Consider the following 20973-nt stretch of genomic DNA (forward strand, 5'->3'; position numbering starts at 1 on the left):
AATATAGACCAGGTTATTCCATCAGTGCCATCATTTTTTCTTCCCTGATGGCACAAGCCTATTCAAAGACAACAATGCCAGGATTTATCTGGCTGGAATTGTGAAAGAGCTGTTCAAGGAGCATGAGATCATCATTTTCACACATGGATTGAGAGAGTTCACCACAAAGTCCAGACCTTAACCTCATTGAGAATCTTTGGGATGTGCTGGATGGAGACTTTGTGCAGTGGTCAGACTCTACCATCATCACTGCTGCAAGATCTTGTGTTTCTTTCGATCTGTGACTCAGGAACAGTAATCCAGTCTGATCTGTGAGTTTTGTGATCCGTTACCCACTAACACACATACATTAATTTTCTCTTTAACCTGGGATAAAGAACATGAGATGGATCCTAGAAGCTTAGCACTACTTTACTTGGAAACTTATAATTAGGTCAGTACGCAGTAATGTGCTGACCTAATGTAGTAATGTGCTAATTGCAGCTTCTCTTTAAATAGACTGTTCCTGGATTATTCCTAAAGAGATAAGAGCTCCTATGGATAGTTCAGTGGAACTCATCAAGTAAGAAATGTATACATTTGCTTCCTATACAGAACATACTTGGTTGTCTTGGCTCTCTCCTTAAGGAGGGTATAACTAAATGTGGGGGTAAGGGGTGAAATGGAATTGCACCTAAATCTGGAGTTTTGATATAAGGATGCATCACAGTCATGATTAGCTGGGTGTCAGGGCCAGACATGAATGAGACTGGTGCAGATACAATAAAATAACTTTATTATAAGTTATAGAGCAGACAGGGGTAGTCAACGGAAACAGGGTCAGTACCAGTAATACACAGTGTAGAGAAACCATACCAGAAACGGAAGACAGTCCAGAGTTCATACACGGATATCCAACACAAGGGAGTAGGCAAAAATCAACGTCGTTAGAAAACAAAAACAAGATCATACACGGATAAAAGCAAGGGCAAGAGAAACGCTTTGTATTGTAGGAATTACCAAACAGATACTCGGCGAGGTGTGAGCGTGAGCATGGTCCTTAAATACTGAGGATAATCAGTACTCGGGACTTCCTGGTGGTGTCATGTGATGTGTCATGTGATCGGGAGTGTGTGTTGTGTCATGGAGTGGTGCGTTCTGGGTATTGTAGTTGTTACTGTGGGAATCGCAGATAGAGCTGGATGTGGGAGACTCAGACATGCTTTCAGCACCAGACATGACACTGGGTTGGGTATCAGATATATAGGCCAATTTATCCACCATACTGGACAGTCTGCTCAGTCTGTAAGCACCATGGCTTCAACTTTGCAGAGTCTGACTGTTAACATTCTGGATAACCTGCCTTTCTAGGCTTTATAACTCAATCAGTGTAACCCACAGACATGATACACAACCAAGTGTGGTGCTTTTGACCTGTCATCCACCATTAGTGAGTAATCCAGCTCAGAACAACAGCTAAAATCCACTTATTTACTACATGTATTAAATCCCAGTTTGCAGCCACCTAGTGCATGTATATGATTGTTTGTACACATTTACTGTACAAGGAGTGTGTGATCATGGTGAGCAAATTTTGTAAAATATGTAAACAAATCCTTTTGAAATCATCCTTTTCGAATGATGTGCCAAGGTCCTACGCAACTTTGACGATTGCATGATCATAGTGGCTTGAGTTGAGATCATCAGTGGAGTGGAGGGCCCCACAAGAATCATGAAGACAACAACCAAGCATTTGGAAACCAAACCAAACCAAATATAACAACTCTATCCAAGATCTATCCATAATTCCAAGCCAACTGTGGCTCAACTAAAATGACCCTAAGTTATCATTTTGAAAGATGATTTCAAAATCTGTGACCCAATGTTTTTTTAACCCTGTCACATTATAAATTGACCTCTGCAGTTAGAATATGTAGCTAAATTATAACAGTCCTGGTATTTTATGACAGTATTTTTTCCATATTGAGATGTTCGTGCCTTGGCTGACTGGTTATGACTGGCTAATGGGAACGAGGTGCTGTGGAATGCAAAGGGAGACTATGGGCCTCTAATGCAGAGGGACACTATGGGCCTTCAGTGTAGTGGGAGACTATGGGGCTCTGATGGGACACTATGAGTCTGTCTACTCTCATTAGGCTTAATAAGAGCATCTCGCCACATCTAGGACACTACGCCGGTGACCTGACTGGCTGGTTTGCTGGTTTGTAGGTTTGTGGTTAACTATATTTGGTATAAGTGTTGATGGTTGTGGCAAATCAAGAATATTAAAAAGATTTTGTTGTCTGTTTTGGTTGGAGTAATTATCTCTATTGCCCAGGGATGTCTTTTTTAACCAGATTTTTAAAAATGGCTGTAAGGATTTGATTGCATTTAGTGACAAAAGCATTAGTGAGGTAAGGATGTTGAATGGTCATCACCCCACCTCTCTTAAAATCCCACAAGTACTTGAGGAAGCAAAATCATTGTGAAGAACACAGTTCCACTGCTCCATTGCTGGGGGGCTTTATAGTCCCTCTAGTCCTTAGAGTGCTATTATACTGGCAGTACTCCTCAACAGGCATTATTTTACACATTTACACACTTGTACGCTGTAAGCCTGGATAAGCAGAATTTACATCAGTTAATTGACTATTGATGTTTAACTAACTATTTTCTAATTTGTATCCCATTCCCTCCCCAATTTGCAAAGCCAATTATCCAACCCACTCATTAGGACTTCCTAGTCACTAGTAAAGCCCCAACACCAGGATGGTAAAGACTTGCACATGCCTCCTCCGACACATGTAAAGTCAGACTCTCTATCTCGGAGGAAAGCGCAGCGACTCCGTTCCAATACATCAGCTCACAGATGCCTTGTGCTGATCGACATCACCCTAAGAGTGATGAGAGGGGAGAGAGCACCATTACAGCCTACAACATTAAGACCATGCAGTTAATTATGGTATATGATGTACAAGTTTACCCAAAGTAGCCCAGGGGGAATCACTACACACTGATGGTGAGTGTCAGAAACTGGGGGACACACCCAGTATGCAAATAGATTGTGCCAGAAGCCAATGGAAAAAGAAGCTGCCAATGCAACAGACTAAACTCAGTTATTATAAGTTGATTAAACTCTGAATGTATACGTTCCCACAAATGGTCCCCTAATTTAAAACAGTTAAGTAATGTTTAGAATTTTTTTTTACACAAAACAGATTTAATTTGTTTAAGTTTAAACTAATTGTGGGTTTATGATGTATCAGCAATAGGTGCAGCTTAACATTACATTACATGCTGAATGCAGCATTCGTTAGATGGGGTGTCCACAAACATTTGGACACATATTGTGGCAGGGCGTGTCAGTGAGAGAGGCAGAGCTGAGTGGATGGAGATAGACATGCACACTCAAAAAGATGAAGAGAAAAAAAGAGACAAATAAAGAGAGAGAGAGATAAACAGACAGAGTTCAGACTACTGTGCCTAGCGGGCAGTCCGGGTTGGGTGTTACAAGGCCATTTGTGTGTGTGTGTGTGTGTGTGTGTGTGTGTGTGTGTGTGTGTGTTCAGGGTCAGAGCTTTCAGCTGAGAGAATAATAGAGCTGTACTGTCCAGTCAAGCATGAGCAGCGCTGACCTACAATCTGCCCACAGCATTACCTAACATACACTCACACACACACGTATACCATACACACCAATTTATGGCTTTTTGCAGATTTTGCATCTTTAGGTTAGTATGTTTTTCTTACTCTGGTTTGCATAATGCTGTACCAGTTAGGGCTGGACATTATCAGTAATTTTGGGAATCATTTTGATTACAAGTCACATGGTCACAATTTAATTTAATTTCTGAATTTGATTGAAAACACTTTTTTCATACAGTCTCATAACATTATTGTGGAACACCTTAAGAACTGTATCCACTTATTCACCAGCCTTAAGCTTCTATAACTCAATATTTGCACCACTGTTTATACAGGTTCTTTTAATATTGGTATTCTCTCCATTGCCTTTTTTATTACCCATCATACCTCACTGGTCCACTTTCACTCTTATACAATGTACAGTTTGTTTACAAGTCTCTGACCAAAGTGGCTCGCTACTCCCTCATAAGTACTGTGATGTCGAGGGAGACACTATTTAGTTTACTATATAGCGCTGAAAAGTTAATTCGGACAATGCCTCATCATTACAGAGGAGAAATCCGGTGTGAAATGAACTTGGGTTGTAGTGAAACATGATAACGAGTTTTAACTTTAGCCCACCTCTGTTCTCCCCCAGGATACTGAAATACAACACTTTTAGCTAATGCTTCCAACAGGCTTACAATGCCTACATGTTTAAAAAACTACTTAATGTTATTTTATGAAAAATCGGACTCTTTGGAAGTTGTTTATAAAACAGACAGATTTTTTTTTCTACTGAATTTTTCTACATTTATTCTGAAGAAACTTTTTTTTTAGCTAAAGTATCCCACCTAACAGTGAACATTTAGCAATGTTTTTAAAAGGTTTCAGAAAGTTTAGCCTGTAACATTACAGAAATAAGTAATGACTACTGAAAAAGTGAATTAATTAGAATTAAAGCTTTTAGTTATTATGCCTAAACTGTTAGTTAATTTAATTGATCATTTTTTATACCCTATTTAATGGTCAATTTAATAAAATACATTTGTATTTAGACATCTTTATGGTTTCAGGACCAGGCATTGATGGTGAGTGTCATAAACTGGGGGACACACCCAGTATGCAAATAGATTGTGAGAACCAATTAGAAAATAAGCTGCCAATGGAAAAAACTCAGTTATTATAAATTGCTTTAAATATCCATTTAAAAGTAAATGTGGCCACAAATGTGCACCAAACCCAAATTAATTGAGAAATGTAAAAAAAAAACAATTAAATAAAAAAAATATCCAACTTTAACTAAAACTTTTTAATAAAAATAAAAAATGTAAGCAGTGATGTGACATTAATATTAAATTTTTCTGTGTTTTGTAGTAGTCACATTTCTTATATTAGGCGCATTTTGCAACACTAGTAAGAAACAAGGTTTCGCCGTGTTTTTCTTCTAATCCACCCTTTTTTGGGGAGGGGGTGAAAAAAGCACGTCCGTTTGTTTACAGTAAGCTTAAATTTCCAGATTTCCACTAAGGCTAGCTGCGGTTAGCGACTAATGCAGCCTGACAGTGCTACACTGAGGAACTTTAGGTGTTACGGTAAGTACTCACCTTTGGACGGCCAAAAAGCTAGCGCTTAGCGTGGTAACCGGGTAATGCTAATGCTGCTCCAACATGGCTCCAACATGGCCAAAGAGCTAGCGGTTAGCGCGGTTAGCAGCTAATGCTAATAATGCTCCAGTCTGGAGTCTCGGTGCTGGAGAACTAAACTTAAACTCCTGTATAACTCTGTACTTCAGCGGAATGATTTTACTGCTCCTTACAACCTGTATGCTTAAATTTATACATAAGACACACTGGATTATAAGGTGCACTGTCGATTTTTTGGTGGAAAAGGATTTTAAGTGTGCCACATAGTGTGTTAAATACGGTACAGCAAAAATGGCAGGACTGTTTTACCCACCACTTTTTTGAACATCCAAAGGGGGCAGCGATGGTCAGCTCGATATGAAATGTTCCCTCCACAGTGGTGGAATTAATTTTATGTGACACAAATGTACCTTACCCCATTCCTCCTTTCCTCCTTACAGCAGCTTCAACTGCAGTCTAGACCTAATTTGTCTTTAAACAAGTGAAATAATACGACAGTCTAAGCGTTTGAGGGTGCTCCGCTTCTGTAATGGATCCATTAAGTGGCACTGAGAGGAAGAGACGATGTCGTGTAAGTGGGAAATATTTAGTGAGCGAGCAGCAGAGATGGAATATAAATGGAGAATGAATGAATTAGGGTGATAGGAAATGGAAGGGGGGGGGGAGTTAAGAGAACACGACCACACCTCTTTAAAGTTCAGCCGTGGTTTACCAAACACATTCCTATGTTACAGCATATGGGACCCATCTCATTTTTTTATGGTGCAAATCATGGTCAATCAAGCAATGGATTCATTTGAGTAGACTCCACACTTCTATAGCATAGATTTTAATGGGCTTGGCTGAAGGCTATTTAGACTTAGCTAATTGCTAAACACATGTGAAAAAAATCATCAGGCGTAATTAGGAATATTTAGTTTAGTGAAACTCTGAGCAGAAAGCCCAGGATTATCTCTGCTTCACAATGGTATAAATATAAAACTGGCTTAAAACTCCTGCAGTATTTTACGGACTATGATGCGCACTGAATTATAAAGCTCATTTTAAGCAACAACAGTAAGAAACAAAGGTGTCGCAATGTTTCCCTTCTAATTCAGCAGGTCTCACTGCTGGGGACGCCTAAGTAAACATACCTATAATTTTTGTTTCAAAGTGAGATGGGTGCTGGATGTTCATCTATAAAGAGTTTCCTTCTAAAAACTGTTTATTTGGGTGAGTGAAGCGTTTCTGTTTATTTAGCAGCAGCGATAGCCACGGTTAGCTTTAGGCGAACTAAACTGAAACTCCTGTATAACGTTGTACTTCAGCAGAGTGGCTTTACTGCTCGTTAATACCTGACTGATAAAAATCATACATAAGGTTATATTGCGCACTGATGATTTTTGAGAAAATAAAGGATTTTAAGTGTGCCATATTGTGCAAAAAATGCGGTACTTTAAAAGCTAGGTTTAGCCTGTGTTAGCCTGAAGTAAAGGACTCAGTTTACACTTTCTGTACATAACACTTTTTCTAACAGCTTACCAGCCAAACATACATTTAGCATTAGCATAGCATTCAGCCCTTTCCAGTGCTAGCAGTGATTATCGGTGCTTAGCGCTAGTAAACGACATCTGACAGCGCTACACTGAGGAACTCTGATTGTTCTGGAAACCCAGGGCGCTGTCAGCTAGAGCAGGCTACAGTCCAATATACTCGCCTCTGAATGGTAAAAGAGCTAGTGCTGCGGTTAGCAGCTAATGCTAATTCTGCTTAAGTCTGCAGAAACTTCACTGAAACTCCTGTATAATGCTGTGCTTTAGCGGAGTAGCTTTACTGCTCCTTACAACCTGACTGGAAAATTCAAACATAGAACACATTGGATTATAAGGCACACTGATGATTTTTTGGGAAAACTAAAGATTTTAAGTTCACATTATAGTGCAAAAAAACAGTAACATTACTCTATAAGCTAGTTTTAGCCTGTGTTAGCCTGGAGTAAATATGTTATTCAGAGTTAGGATTCAGTTTACACTTTTCTCTTACATAACATTTTTCCTAATAGCTTATCAGCAAAACATACATTTATCAAAATACGGCACTCTATGAGCTAGGTTTAGCCTGTGTTGGCCTAAAGTAAATGATGTTATCCAGAATTAGGTTTCAGTTTACACTTTGTGTACATAACACTTTTCCTAATAGCTTACCAGCTAAACATACATTTAGCATTAGCATAGCACTGAGCTTTTTCTAATGCACATCATTTCATTTTCACATAAGTGGTACCCAATAACTGATAAATAAGTGCCAGCCTTTGCCGGTAGCTGTTTTTGAATGGTCCATCCTGGTCTTTGATGGTCAAGGTGGTTCAAAAGCTGCTTTCCCAGCAGAAAGAGCTTTGTGCTATCTGTAAGCTATCTGGCTAAACATGCTCTTTACCATCATGGTGTATGTTGTATTTGACTTTGATCATGCCGGTCAGTCAGACTGGTTCAGTAACCAGCTTGGCAATCACAGTCTGGTTGACCAGGTTGACCAACCAATTTAAGCACTGCTCTGGTTAGCTGGTCAGGTGTTTGTTTTGTTTATTTCTTTCAGTAGGGAGGTTTGGGCTGTCCCTCATTAGCTGCATGTTTACAGAGATGAATCTAAACTCTGAATGATTTAGCAGTTGGGAGTGTGTGCTGTTACAGCACTGTCACTAACCTGCCAGTTGCAGGGATTTCAGATTCAGACCTGAAATCGACCGTTATGTAGGTCAGTGGCTGAGGGGGCTAGTTGTTAGCGAGCTAGAACTGGCTGTTTTCATGTTATTGTTTGCTGTTCTTGTTTTGGTTGTTATTGCTGTGTTTAGTCTGTAGTTCTCTTCCACTACATCTCTGCCCTTTTACTGAACAAGTCTGGATGTCCTGTCCAAAATCATTTCACAGCAGGACCACTCGTAATTGACTGTCCCTTCTGGCGAATAAGTGTGAGGCGACGGACTGGGTCACCAAGGGGTGTATGCTACTATTGGTATCTGTGTCTTTTTATGTATCTGTTTAGTGTTCAAAATGATAAATACACCAAAATGAAAATAAAAAATGTGAAACCAAACATAATTAAATATTTGGCTAAAAGTTAAATACTGAATACCAAACATGGTTTATCACAACTTTTCATTTAATTTGTTACATTTTTCAAAAACTTAATAAATGTTCCAGTCTAAAAGTATTTGTTTTGTCTTGACTTTTAATAAAAAGCAGTTAGCAAGCTGCAAAAATTTTTTTTAACAAACCAACAATATATGATACATTTATGCTAGCAGTGTTACTCTAATTATGGTTGCACATAAAGAAATTTGTACAATTGTTGTACAACTTTTTTCCCCATAGGATTAAACTGGGGGCCCAACTCTCCAATACTGTGTGTGTGTGTGGAGGAGCTGCTGGATAAACCAGCTATTGCTCAAAGTTTAAACACCCCACATGTCGGTCAAAAGTTTGAGGACACTGCTGTTTTGGCCAGACATGTTTGCATTCCACCATCATTCCTTAGCAAGCACTTAGCAACACCTTAGCAACCACCTAGCAACCACATACAGTGGCATAAAAAGTATTTGCTTTTTGGTCAGCAGTGTTTTTTTTTGCCTTTTAAACTCTCTAAAAGTCTTATCTAGCCATATAACTACAAAATTCACGTCTTTCAGCTGGTAAACAGGCCCTTTACGAAGAAGTAGGAAATTGAGTATGTTGATAATAAGTGTGATAATCAATGTTAATTAGTTAATTTCATTTATTTACTGTGTGTAAGTAGAGTGTAAAAAATGAACTTAAACCTGTCGTTTGTCCGCTCTCCTTGCCGGTTCTGTGGCTCACTCACTGTGTTTGTAACCATGACAGTTTGTTAAGTACTGTACACTCTCAACTGATATTAATTACAGCTTTACCTGGATTGAACAGAGTATTACTACTGTATCCCTGATGTTTTTCCATGCTGTCACAATATGGAATTGCTTCTATAATGTTGTCTTTATGAATACTGCAGTAGATCTCATCTGATTTGCATTGTGTGTGTCTATTCTCTCTACAGACAGAAAACGGCTGCGTCCTCAGCTCCAGCAGTGTGGCCTACGCAGGAAGCTGCCTGATACCCAATGGCAACGTGGCGACCGCGCCCGACAACAGCCCCCTCCCCTGCACAGAGCCCCTCCCACCAGTCCCTGATTCACAGACCACTGGCTTCTATCTCTAACCCCTCTGTCCCTGAATACACATTATGGACCAATCAGCACAAACCTTTCCCGGGCGGGTGGATGCCGGAAAAACTGATTGAAGGTTGAATTGAGAGAAGATTTAAAAAATGAATCGTACAGAAAAAACGCCGCCCCCTTGTGTTTCACTGCTTGAAATAATGGATGATGTATCTTGAATGAACCCAAGTGAGCTGAGTGAAAAAAAGGAACTACAGTGTTGGGTTATCAAAGGTCGTACCGTGTTGACCTCTGAAGGACTGAAGGAATATCAAGCTAGCGACGATGCAGTGTTGTTGGAGACAGTATTGGTGAGTGTGTGTCAGTGCAGTGTGCGCTAACCTGTGTGTGCAGCAAGTGTGTGTTTGATGTCTGTAAACAGTGGTGACGAGAGCTAGGCGACTGTTAGCATTTAGCTTCAGTGAAACTTGTCAAATGAAACGATTGTTGGAACGGCAGTACGTAAGTAAGTGTTCACCGTGGAAATGTGGCATGTATCTTAATTTATTTCTCAGAGAGTTAGCTTCATGCTAGAGCTAAACTTTGCGCTGATTTGCTTCACAGTTCTGATTTTACAGCCTGGTGCATTCCAGACACCCGTCCATGTTAAAAAAAAGAAAATATCATCAGGTGTCTTCTTCATAAGCATTTCTCTAGACAAGAAAAGGCCTTGTTGTGAAGCCCTTCTCTGTCAGGAACACGCTTTCTCATTAGCATGCTAATCTGAGAGCAGGCTTTCACCTTCTCAGATTGGCTGTCTGAAATCAAAACCAAATGTGAGAACAGTTCATCTGAAGAGATTCTGTAGCTAAGACTGGAAGACTGCATTGTTGAATGTGTCATATATATATATTTACAAAGAAATAAACAAACAAAAAGATTAAAAGACTATTTCAAACCGGTGCTGCAAAGTTGTTATATTAGTAGTGTTACTGTAGTGGTATTATAAAGTCACAGAAAATGAATTACTAGTGTGATCTGAGTTAAATTGATCTACCTAATGCGCCAACAGTGTTAAAAAATGTTTACAAAAATCCCATTCAGCCCTCATAATTAACTGTAGCTCTGCCTCCTCAGTGTAAATTATAGTGTCTGTATTTAGAGTTTTATTAATTTTATTAATACACTCACTGGCGATTTTATTAGGTACACCTGTTTAACTGCTTATTAACGCAAATTTTGAATCAGCCAATCACATGGCAGTAATTCAATGCATTTAGGCATGTACACAGCCAAAGCGATCTGCTGCAGTTCAAACCATCAGCGCATCAGAATGGGGAAGAAAGGTGATTTAAGTAGTTTTGAACGTTACATGGTTGTTGGTGCCAGACGGGCTGGTCTCAGTATTTCAGAAACTGCTGATCTCCTGGGATTTTCACACACATCCATCTCTAGTGTTTACAGTGAATCATGTGAAAAAGAGAAAATGTGAGTTGCAGTTCAGTTCTGTGGGAGCAAATGCCTTGTTGATGCCAGAGGTTAGAGGAGAACGACCAGACTGGTTCCAGCTGATAGAACGGCAACAGTAACTCAAAAAATAACCACTTGTTACAACCGAGGTCTGCAGAAGAGCATCTCTAAACAACAGCATAACACGTCAAATCTTGAGGTGGATGATGAGCTACAGCAGCAGCAGAAGATACACCGGGTGCAGCTCCTGTCAGCTAAGAACAGGAAACTGAGGCTATACACTGTTCATACATTTCTGCTGCAACATTTGGATGGTAGGGTCAGAATTTGGCTTCAACAACATGGATCCATCCTGCCTTGTATCAACGGTTCAGGCTGGTGGTGGCGATGCTGAAATGGTGTGGGGGATATTTTCCTGGCACACTTTGGGCCCATTAGTACCAATTAAGCATTGTGTCAACGACACAGCCTACCTGAGTATGGTTGCTGACCATGTCCATCCCTTTATGACCACAGTGTACCTGTATCTTCTGATGCTACTTCCAGCAGGATAATGCGCCATCTCATAAAGCACGAATCATCTCAGATTGGTTTCTTGAACACCGGAATGGCCTCCACAGTCATCAGATCTCAATCCAATAGAGCAGCTTTGGGATGTGGTGGTAAGCAAGATTCACATCATAGATGTGCAGCCGACAAATCTGCAGCAACTCCAGACCAGACTCTCTAAGGAATGGTTCCAGTACCTTGTTGAATCTGAAGGATTAAGGCAGTTTTGGGGGCAAAAGCGGGTCCAACCCAATACTAGCAAGGTGTACCTAATAAAGTGGCCAAAAACAGTGTGTAAGACTGGTGGAGGAGAACATGCCAAGATGCATAAAAACTATGATTAAAAACCAGGGTTGTTCCACCAAATATTGATTTCTAATGCAATAGATTTCTAATGTCCCTAGTTTATAGGAAAAACAACAATATACAATAATTTTACTCAAACATATACCTATAAATCCCAGAGCTGTATATTAATAACACTCTAAATGTAGGTATTGTGATATACACTAAGGAGGTGGAGCTACAGTCTCTCAGTAGGGCTGAATGGGGCCTTCCTTGATTATGTTCTGTAAAGTAAAAGGACACATTTGTGGGCGAAGTTTGGAGAGGTCAGTTCCACTCAGATTTTAGCTTAATGCACAAGTCCAGTACGTCCTGTGGGAGCTGATTGGACAAGGGTGTTTTTTTTACTGTGTAAGCTTGTTTTGTTTTTTAATACACACACATATATATATATAGTACATGAGAAGTTGGATTAAATTGTGTCACACAGATGAAAGAAAATAATGTATCGGAGAAAGGTTTTAAATATACTTGCGTTGTAAATAGTTTTAAGTGATTTTTTTTGTATTACTTTTTTTTTTTGCCAGCACTATTTTAAAGAGCACTGTTATAGTACGATTTCTCCAGCACAAGACTTTTAGACTCGTAGAGGGGCTTTGAGATGAACAATGCTGTATTAAAGTACCCATCTGTACTGTGTTTCATTTCTGTTTTTAAAGAGAAAATTTATTTGGGGTAAATAAAGAAAACATGGTGCCATAAATGGTATTTCACTTTCCAGAGTTTAAACGCTCTACGTTCAGTGTTGTCCATGTCAGGTCTTTTTTTTTTTTTAAAGAAATACTTAATAAAGATAAAAATCACAACTGAATTGATTTTATTATGCTAACACATGGTGTTGGTAGAGCCAATACATATGCAGTTTTTATCTGTTTGTCTTTTGACTGCTCGTTGAAGTGTGTAATTGATCCTGGAATTAAAAGGAGTTGTGCAATCACTAATACACAGTGTCCTGTGTCATAATTTACGGGATAAGGTCTTCAGTCTTCCAGCACCGGTGAACCATGGTGAGATTTGTTTTGTCTACCTCAAACCTAACTTATTGTAAGTTCAGTTTTACCAAGAACTACTGTGTGTACTACCTAATGATTGTAGAAATCATGGACATTGCAACAGGTCTCAAAAGTAAAAGGTTTGGTTGCAGTATGATGTGTAGCTCCGCCCATTTACATGTCTCAATGACAAAATGGCTAATTTCCAAACACATTCAGTGGCTGATTCTTTAATGATCTTGTAATTTAGAGGATCAAGTAATGTTAAGCAGAACTACATGGCAGTGTAGTCATTAATGCGGAAACGCTGTCGTAATTTTGCAGACAAATATTTATTGTGATCAAAGCATCTCATTAGTTTGTATGTTATTTAGCCACACACACACACACTTCTTTAATTTGTGTCCTTGGTTTCTTGAAACTTAATTTGAAGCTTTTTATTTTTCCTTTTATACTGCAGCCACATCCTTCTACTTCCGTGTACGGCCATTCCTTAGGAAAGAATGATTCCAACAATTAGTTTTAACAGAGAGATCAATCTAACTGTTTATGTGGTCTGTTACCTGCACCAGCAATGCTGCTAGTTTTTAAACACCTCAGTGTCACTGCTGGATTGAGAATAGTCCACCAACAGGAACTATCCACCCAAAAGCATCCTGTGTGCAGCATCCTGCAACTACTGACGAAGGACTGAAAACCAGTCCTGGCTGATGAACAGCGTTTAATTGCACACTTGGACGCTTGATTTGTCTCTGAATTATTAGTTTAAATCCAGAATTTGCATCAGCTAATGGACTGTGTTGGGGACTGTGGACACTGTTTTTTTGGAAAGCGAACGCTGGAATGGTTGTGGTAGACGCAGGGGCTGTACAAGCTGTTGCTGTAGAGACAGGTAGTTCTCTGGGGGCATCTCCCACCAGAGCAACCACAGAGTTACCAAACACACACTGTTCTGTCTCTCTCCCTCTCTCTCTCTCTCCTCTCTTTCTTTCTAACGCTTTTATCCGATCGATCAGAGCGTGAACACACAAGCAGTAGACCCTTTTCACACACTCGCTCATGCAGCAGCGCTCGGTTGGTTCAAAACAAACAAACACACCACAGTTTGGCCAAGCTCAGACGGAGCCGTCAATGAAACCTTTAGAACCAGAGGAAAACCTCCAATATACAAACAGCAGGAATACCACTGCAGACATCTTCTCTATTGGGAACTTTCTTTAGGTGGTCCACAATACACCAATCAGCCCCAACATTAAAAGCATTGCTTGTTAAATTGAATAACATGGAATGTCTAGTTCCAATGGCACCTGTCAAGGGACCTGTCTGGTTAGAGGATTGGCTCCTCAGAACATCAAGCAGATCATAAGAAGGACAGGGTATCAGGGTCATGAGCACCTAATGTTTACTAATGCACAAGGTATCTTCTACTAACATCAGCACTTGTTGGTGCTTGTACAGCCTGGCAGTGAACCACATTTAGAGAAGGCTTAATCATCAGTTAATTTTGGTCCAATCAGGATTTGGTTTCTTCTGGTATATAGGCAGACACAATCAAGCAAACTCCCCCATTGGTTGGGTCTTCAGGAGCCGGACTGATGGTTTTCCTTGTCAAATACCTACATAGAACCAACAATAGGAAGGAATCAACCAGACATGTAGTCTGGTTAGTTCTACTAGCAGCAACACAGCCTCAGCACAAGAGTTACCACCCCTATGCTTAACAGTTGACATTTTTTTGCAGTTTTTTGCAGATGTCTTACCTATACAGGTGCATCTAAAAATAGAATATATGATATAGAATATCATGTATATAGTTTTGGGCTTACAGCTAATGAAACCGAAAAGTCAGTTGGGTAGATGGCGAAGTCCTGCTGGAAAATAAAATCCGAATCTCTATAATGTTCTTCTGACTTTGGACTTGAAAAAATACAGTAGACCAACACCAGCAGATGACAAGACTATCCAAACCATCACTGACCATCAGAAAATCTTACATTTTTTTAGAAAATCTAGCTGCGAATCTAGTGTGACGTTTTCCACAATAATAATGTAATAAAGAATGTGATAAATGTAAATATGAATTCAATTTTTAAGCTAAATTACTGAAATAATGCACCTGTACTCCACCAAACATACTTTGGACTTTGTGCCAAACAGCCCCAGAGTGTGATTCTACCACCAGCATGCCTTACAGTTGGTATCCTTTTGTCAAACAACTAAATAAAATAAAATAAAATGTCATGATTTGCAACTCACATTTGATTGAAAATATATCATACAATAAAACATATGATAGAACATATTATAGAACACAAAAATAATTTTTTTTACAATTTAATTAAACATGAACTCATTTACATATTTTACTACTCCAAATATATTTCTGATCAAGTCATGTGCTTTGGCTTTAATGCCCCTAGCAACCGAGGCAGACTACAGTGAGAGAGAGAGAGAGAGAGAGAGAGAGAGAGAGAGAGAGAGAGAGAAAAAGTGAGAGAGAAAGGCTCAATAGATGATTTTACCAGAGCAGCTATTATAAACATACAATTTGTTATGCACAACTACCTTTACACACCCACATTACACCGTCTGTAAAGTGACCCATCTAATGCCACCAACCACTATGTGTGTATGTCTGTACCACACCTCTCCATGTGGAGAAAGCCCTTTAATTATTTACAGAACTTCCAGACTGTGGTATACAGGCCATCACACTAATGACCCCCAACCCAACCTATGGAACAGGTGACCTGCTTTTAATGTACAGGGGGAATGACTTGAAATTGTAAGCGACACAACATACACATAAGTTAGAGATAATTATTTATAACCAACCAAAATAAACACTCTATTAGTCCACAAACACCTTAATAAATAGTCCTACACACTATAATAGGAGACATTTGTCCATAAATGCCATCAGTAAACACTCCTATACATAAGAATAGGAAATCAGAGATATTAGTTTATACACCTTATTAATAAACACTCTATACACTATTATTCCATAAATACCATTGGTAAATGCTCATATACACTACAATGGGAGATATTAGTCCATAAGCACCATCAATAAACAATATGCTACACTAGAATAGTAGAGACTTGTCCATAAACACCATCAATAAACACTATTATAAACGAGAATAAGAGATATTAGCCCATAAACACCTTTAATAAACACTCCTCTACACTAGAATATGAAATATTAGTCCATAAACACCATCAATAAACAATACTATACGCTAGAATGAGAGATATGAGTCCATAAACACCACTAATAAACAATACTATACACTAGAATACGAGATATTAGTCCATAAACACCATCAATAAACACTTCTATACACTAGAATAGGAGATATCATTCCATAAACACCATCAATAAACAATACTATACACTAGAATATGATATATTAGTCCATGAACACCATAAATAAACAATCCTGTACACTAGAATAGACAATATTAGTCCATAAACACCATTGGTAAATACTTTTAAACACTAGAATGAGAGATATGTGTCCATAAACAACATTAATAACAATACTATACACTAGAATAGGAGATATTAGTCCATTACACCCTAAATAAACACTCCACTGCACATAAAAGTCATGAATAAACACACTTATACACTAGAATATTAGATATTAAAACATAAACACCATCAGTAAATACTCCTATACACTAAATAAACAATTTATAAACTAGAATGGTATACATTAATCCATAAACACCATCAGTAAACAAATATTCACTACAGTATAGGAATCCATGAACACAATTGATGAACTGTTATATATATATATATATATATATATATATATATATATATATATATATATATATATATATATATATATATATATATATTAAAAAATAAGATATTAGTCTATAAACCCCCGAATAAACACTTCTATACACTAGAATAGGATTTTTTAATCCATAAACACCTTAAATTTACACTCTATACAACATAATAGTAGATACAGTCCACAAACACCTTTAATAAACACCCCTATACACTAGAATATGAGATATTAGTCCATAAACACAATCTGTAAATACTCCTATATACTAGAATATGAGATATGTGTCCATAAACAACATTAATAACAATACTATACACTAGAATAGGAGATATTAGTCCATTACACCCTAAATAAACACTCCACTGCACATAAAAGTCATGAATAAACACACTTATACACTAGAATATTAGATATTAAAACATAAACACCATCAGTAAATACTCCTATACACTAAATAAACAATTTATAAACTAGAATGGTATACATTAATCCATAAACACCATCAGTAAACAAATATTCACTACAGTATAGGAATCCATGAACACAATTGATGAACTGTTATATATATATATATATATATATATATATATATATATATATATATATATATATATATATATATATATTAAAAAATAAGATATTAGTCTATAAACCCCCGAATAAACACTTCTATACACTAGAATAGGATTTTTTAATCCATAAACACCTTAAATTTACACTCTATACAACATAATAGTAGATACAGTCCACAAACACCTTTAATAAACACCCCTATACACTAGAATATGAGATATTAGTCCATAAACACAATCTGTAAATACTCCTATATACTAGAATATGAGATATTAGTACATAAATATTATCTGTAAATAGTTATATACACTAGAATGGGAAATATTAGCCTATAACCACTATTAATAAACACTTCTATACACTAGAATAGGAGATATAGCCCATAAAACCATCAATAAACATTCCTATACACAGGAATATGAGGTATTAGTCCATACAAACTATCTGTAAAAACTCATATACACTACAATATGAAATAGTAGTCAATAAACAATCTAAATAAACACTTTATAAACTAGAATGAAATACATTAATCCATAAACACCATCAGTAAACAAATATTCACTACAGTATGGGAATATATGAACACAATTAATAAACTGTCAAATACATTCGAAATGTAGATATTAGTCCATAAACTCCTGAATAAACACTTCTATACACTAGAATAGGAGATATTAGGCCATAACGATTCTCAGTAAACACTTCTATACACTAGGAGAGTAGGAGATATCGTCCATGAACAAAACAAGCTGGTATGACCATGTGGTATCAACTAACATTAGAGGTATTTAGATCTCTCCTTTAACTGAGGTCCACACGCCATGGGTTCTGTGTGTGTGTGTGTGTGTGTGTTACAGAGAGAGAGAGAGAGTCAGGGTGTGCGTGAGAGGAGAGGGCCACAGCAAGCGGAGGCCGTCGGGCTCCTGGAGAGGAGGCTCGTCTACACATCCAAACACGAGCAGACAGGGACGGAGAGAGGGAGGGAGAGAGAGAGAGAGAGAGAGAGAGAGAGAGGGAGGAGAAGTCAGAGAAGGGGAAGAGTAGCGTAAAAGAGAGGGAGAGTGATGGAGAGACACTCTGTTTTTTTAGCACTGCGGTTCTCTGCAGGGGTCAAAGCTCTCTAGTAAGGCCTGGCCAGCAGGGGGCACTGTCAGTGTTATTCTACTATTTATAGACTTCTCACTTTTAAAGCCACTGAAAGAAGAGAAAATCTGATCGGCCACACCCATCACATTCTTATACAACACACTAGAATATGTACTATGTACTATATTCTTGTCAAAGACTGAAAGGCTAATCTTTATTTAACAAAATGAGGAAAACTAAAGCATAAACAAAAACCAAACATGAGAAAAGCAAAATAAACAAATAAACATGGCTAGGATAATTTAATGAAAAAAAGACAAGAACAAAGACTAAGAAAAAATAAGAAAACAAGAAACCTAACAGCTGAAAACAATGCAGGGACAAAGACAACAAACAAACCTGACAAGCATACTTACTGTAGCATCATAAGCACACAAATGACTCCACAAAGAACATTAAAACAAAGGGGTTTATATACACAAGGAGGGTGAGGAACACCTGGGCCAGGAAACAAGGGGGCGGGTTACAAACAAGACGCAAGGCAACAACACTACAGGCTGTGTGCTCTAAAAGAAAACAAAACAGACTGAAAGGCAGGACAGAAACAGAAGGAACAGAAAATAAAACACACAAGACATACAAAGGCTAAGGTGTGACACTTCTAAACTTTATTCACTATATTATTACACTCTACATATTGTACTATATTCTACCTTATACTACAATCTATACTATAAACTACTACTTTTGGTCCATTGCACTGCAAAAAAAAAACAGTATCAACTTTTGGGTTGTTGTTGGGTTTTCTCATATTAACTGCTTGATTTAGTTTAATTAAGGTCAGGACCTTGACTTGGCCGTTCCAAAACATATTTTTTTTTCTTCTTTAAACATTCTTTGGTAGACTGAGTTGTGTACCTAGGGTCATTGCCTTGCTGCATGACCCACCTTCTCTGAAAATTCCATTCATGAACATTCATGGACATACATTTTTCTTTACACTTCTCAATGAAGGTAAACCGTCCTGGTCCTGTTGCTTAAAAGTTACTATGGGATACTTTGAGACCTGTTAACTAATACATGTCTTACTCATCAAGGGCAGGGTAACAAGGGTCTTGAATTTCCTCCACACATCTCCTATGTTCATGCCATGCTAAACTTCCACAAATGTGTTGTGAAGAGCAAACTTTGATAGATCCCTGTTTGTAAATAAAACAGGCTCCGCCCACACTGATTGTCTGATTGTCGTCCTATCAATTGATAGTAACTTTTCAATGATATAAATTTTTTTTGAGATGCACATTTTCCTCAATATATAAATGACAAAGTATAATATATTTGTCTCATTTGTTTCAAAGGGTTCTCTTCATCTACGTTTAGGACTTTTTAGGAAAATGGGACGATGTTTTAGGTCAGGTTCACTAACTTTCAAACACCACTGTACATTACACACAATGCACTATATTTTAAACCATGTACCTCATGTTTACGCTATACACTTGACCAAATGCTATACACTATGCATTGTATTCTTACACTGTAGACTATGTACTATATACTGTATACCAAGTGATAGACCACTATATTCAAACCCTATGCACTACATTATTCTGTGCTTAGTATGTTATTACATTGTATTGTGTAGCCAGCTAGTTTTAGTGTATAAATATGACCTAAAACATCAAACTAGATGAAGAGAACCCAGTTAAACAAATGCAACAAAAATGTGAGCATATTAGCAGTTAGTTTGAAGGTGAAATTAGAATCAGGTGTTTTCAATTAATGGGATGCAATAATGTGTCAGTGGGTGGAGTTTTATTTAAAGCACCGGGATCTGTCAAAGTCTGCTCTTCACAAAATATGTTTGTGGAACTGTATCATGGCATGGACAGAAGACATTTCTGAGAAAGAGTTGTTGATGCTCATCAGGCTGGATAAAGGTACAAAACCATCTCTAAAGAGTTTGGACTCCACCAATCCACATTCTGACAGATTGTGTGGAGGAAATTCAAGACCCTTGTTACCCTGCCCACGAAGGTATTTTTTCAGCTCTTTAAACTGAGCTTTTGCCCAGAGAAGACAGCAGCATTTCTGGATGGTGTTGGGATGTAGCTTCTTCTTCTTCGCATGAGCTTTAACTTGCATTTGTGGATTGTACAGTGACTTGATTACTGATTTCTGGAATTGTTCTGGAGCCTATTTTGCTATAATGAACCCCGCCTACACGATGTGGGGAGGGGTGGAACTGTGATGATGTTGCTTGGAGTACAGTTCAGAACAGCTTGAGAAGGTTCCCAAGCCAGGTCCCCCCGCAGCTAGGTGAGTAATGAAGATGAGGGTGGTGATTGGGTGGAGGCTGGTGCGAGGTCAAAAGTCACAAAGGTGAGGAGCACCTGGAAGGTATTTATAGGAACCGGGGGGAGGAGTTCAGGAGATTAAGGCGTGGTCCATATCCCAAAATTTTGTTAATTCTTAACAATACTTGCCTGTTTTAATGCAATGACATTGCAATGACACCTGAGGGCCCGAAGATCACCAGCATCCTCCAGAAATATTGACTTCTCTAGGCTCTCTAAAGTGCTTTTATCTTTGACACTGAATGTCATATACTATATCCTTTCACCGGTCACTATAACTCACTGTAGTAGGAAAGGAAAGTACACACTCTGGTGAATGGATTTGTCCTTAAGAAGCAGCGGGAGGTGTGTTTTCCTCTGACCTTACAGCTGTGAGATCTGAGTGGC

The 20973-nt window shown here is 38.2% G+C and overlaps 1 protein-coding gene across 1 annotated transcript in view; it reads left to right on the forward strand.

The window, feature by feature from the left end:
• The window catches only part of ahr1b (aryl hydrocarbon receptor 1b), a 64290-nt gene extending 51589 nt beyond the window's left edge, over positions 1-12701 (forward strand). Inside the window, exon 11 of the mRNA XM_022665397.2 lies at positions 9297-12701. Within this exon, the coding sequence (XP_022521118.2) occupies positions 9297-9458 (162 nt within the window). The 3' untranslated portion in view covers positions 9459-12701. The remainder of the gene's footprint in view (positions 1-9296) is intronic.
• The last annotated feature ends 8272 nt before the right edge of the window (positions 12702-20973 follow it).

The sequence above is a fragment of the Astyanax mexicanus genome, chromosome 23 (genome assembly GCF_023375975.1).
Source record: "Astyanax mexicanus isolate ESR-SI-001 chromosome 23, AstMex3_surface, whole genome shotgun sequence".
Classification (NCBI taxonomy): Eukaryota; Metazoa; Chordata; class Actinopteri; order Characiformes; family Acestrorhamphidae; genus Astyanax; species Astyanax mexicanus.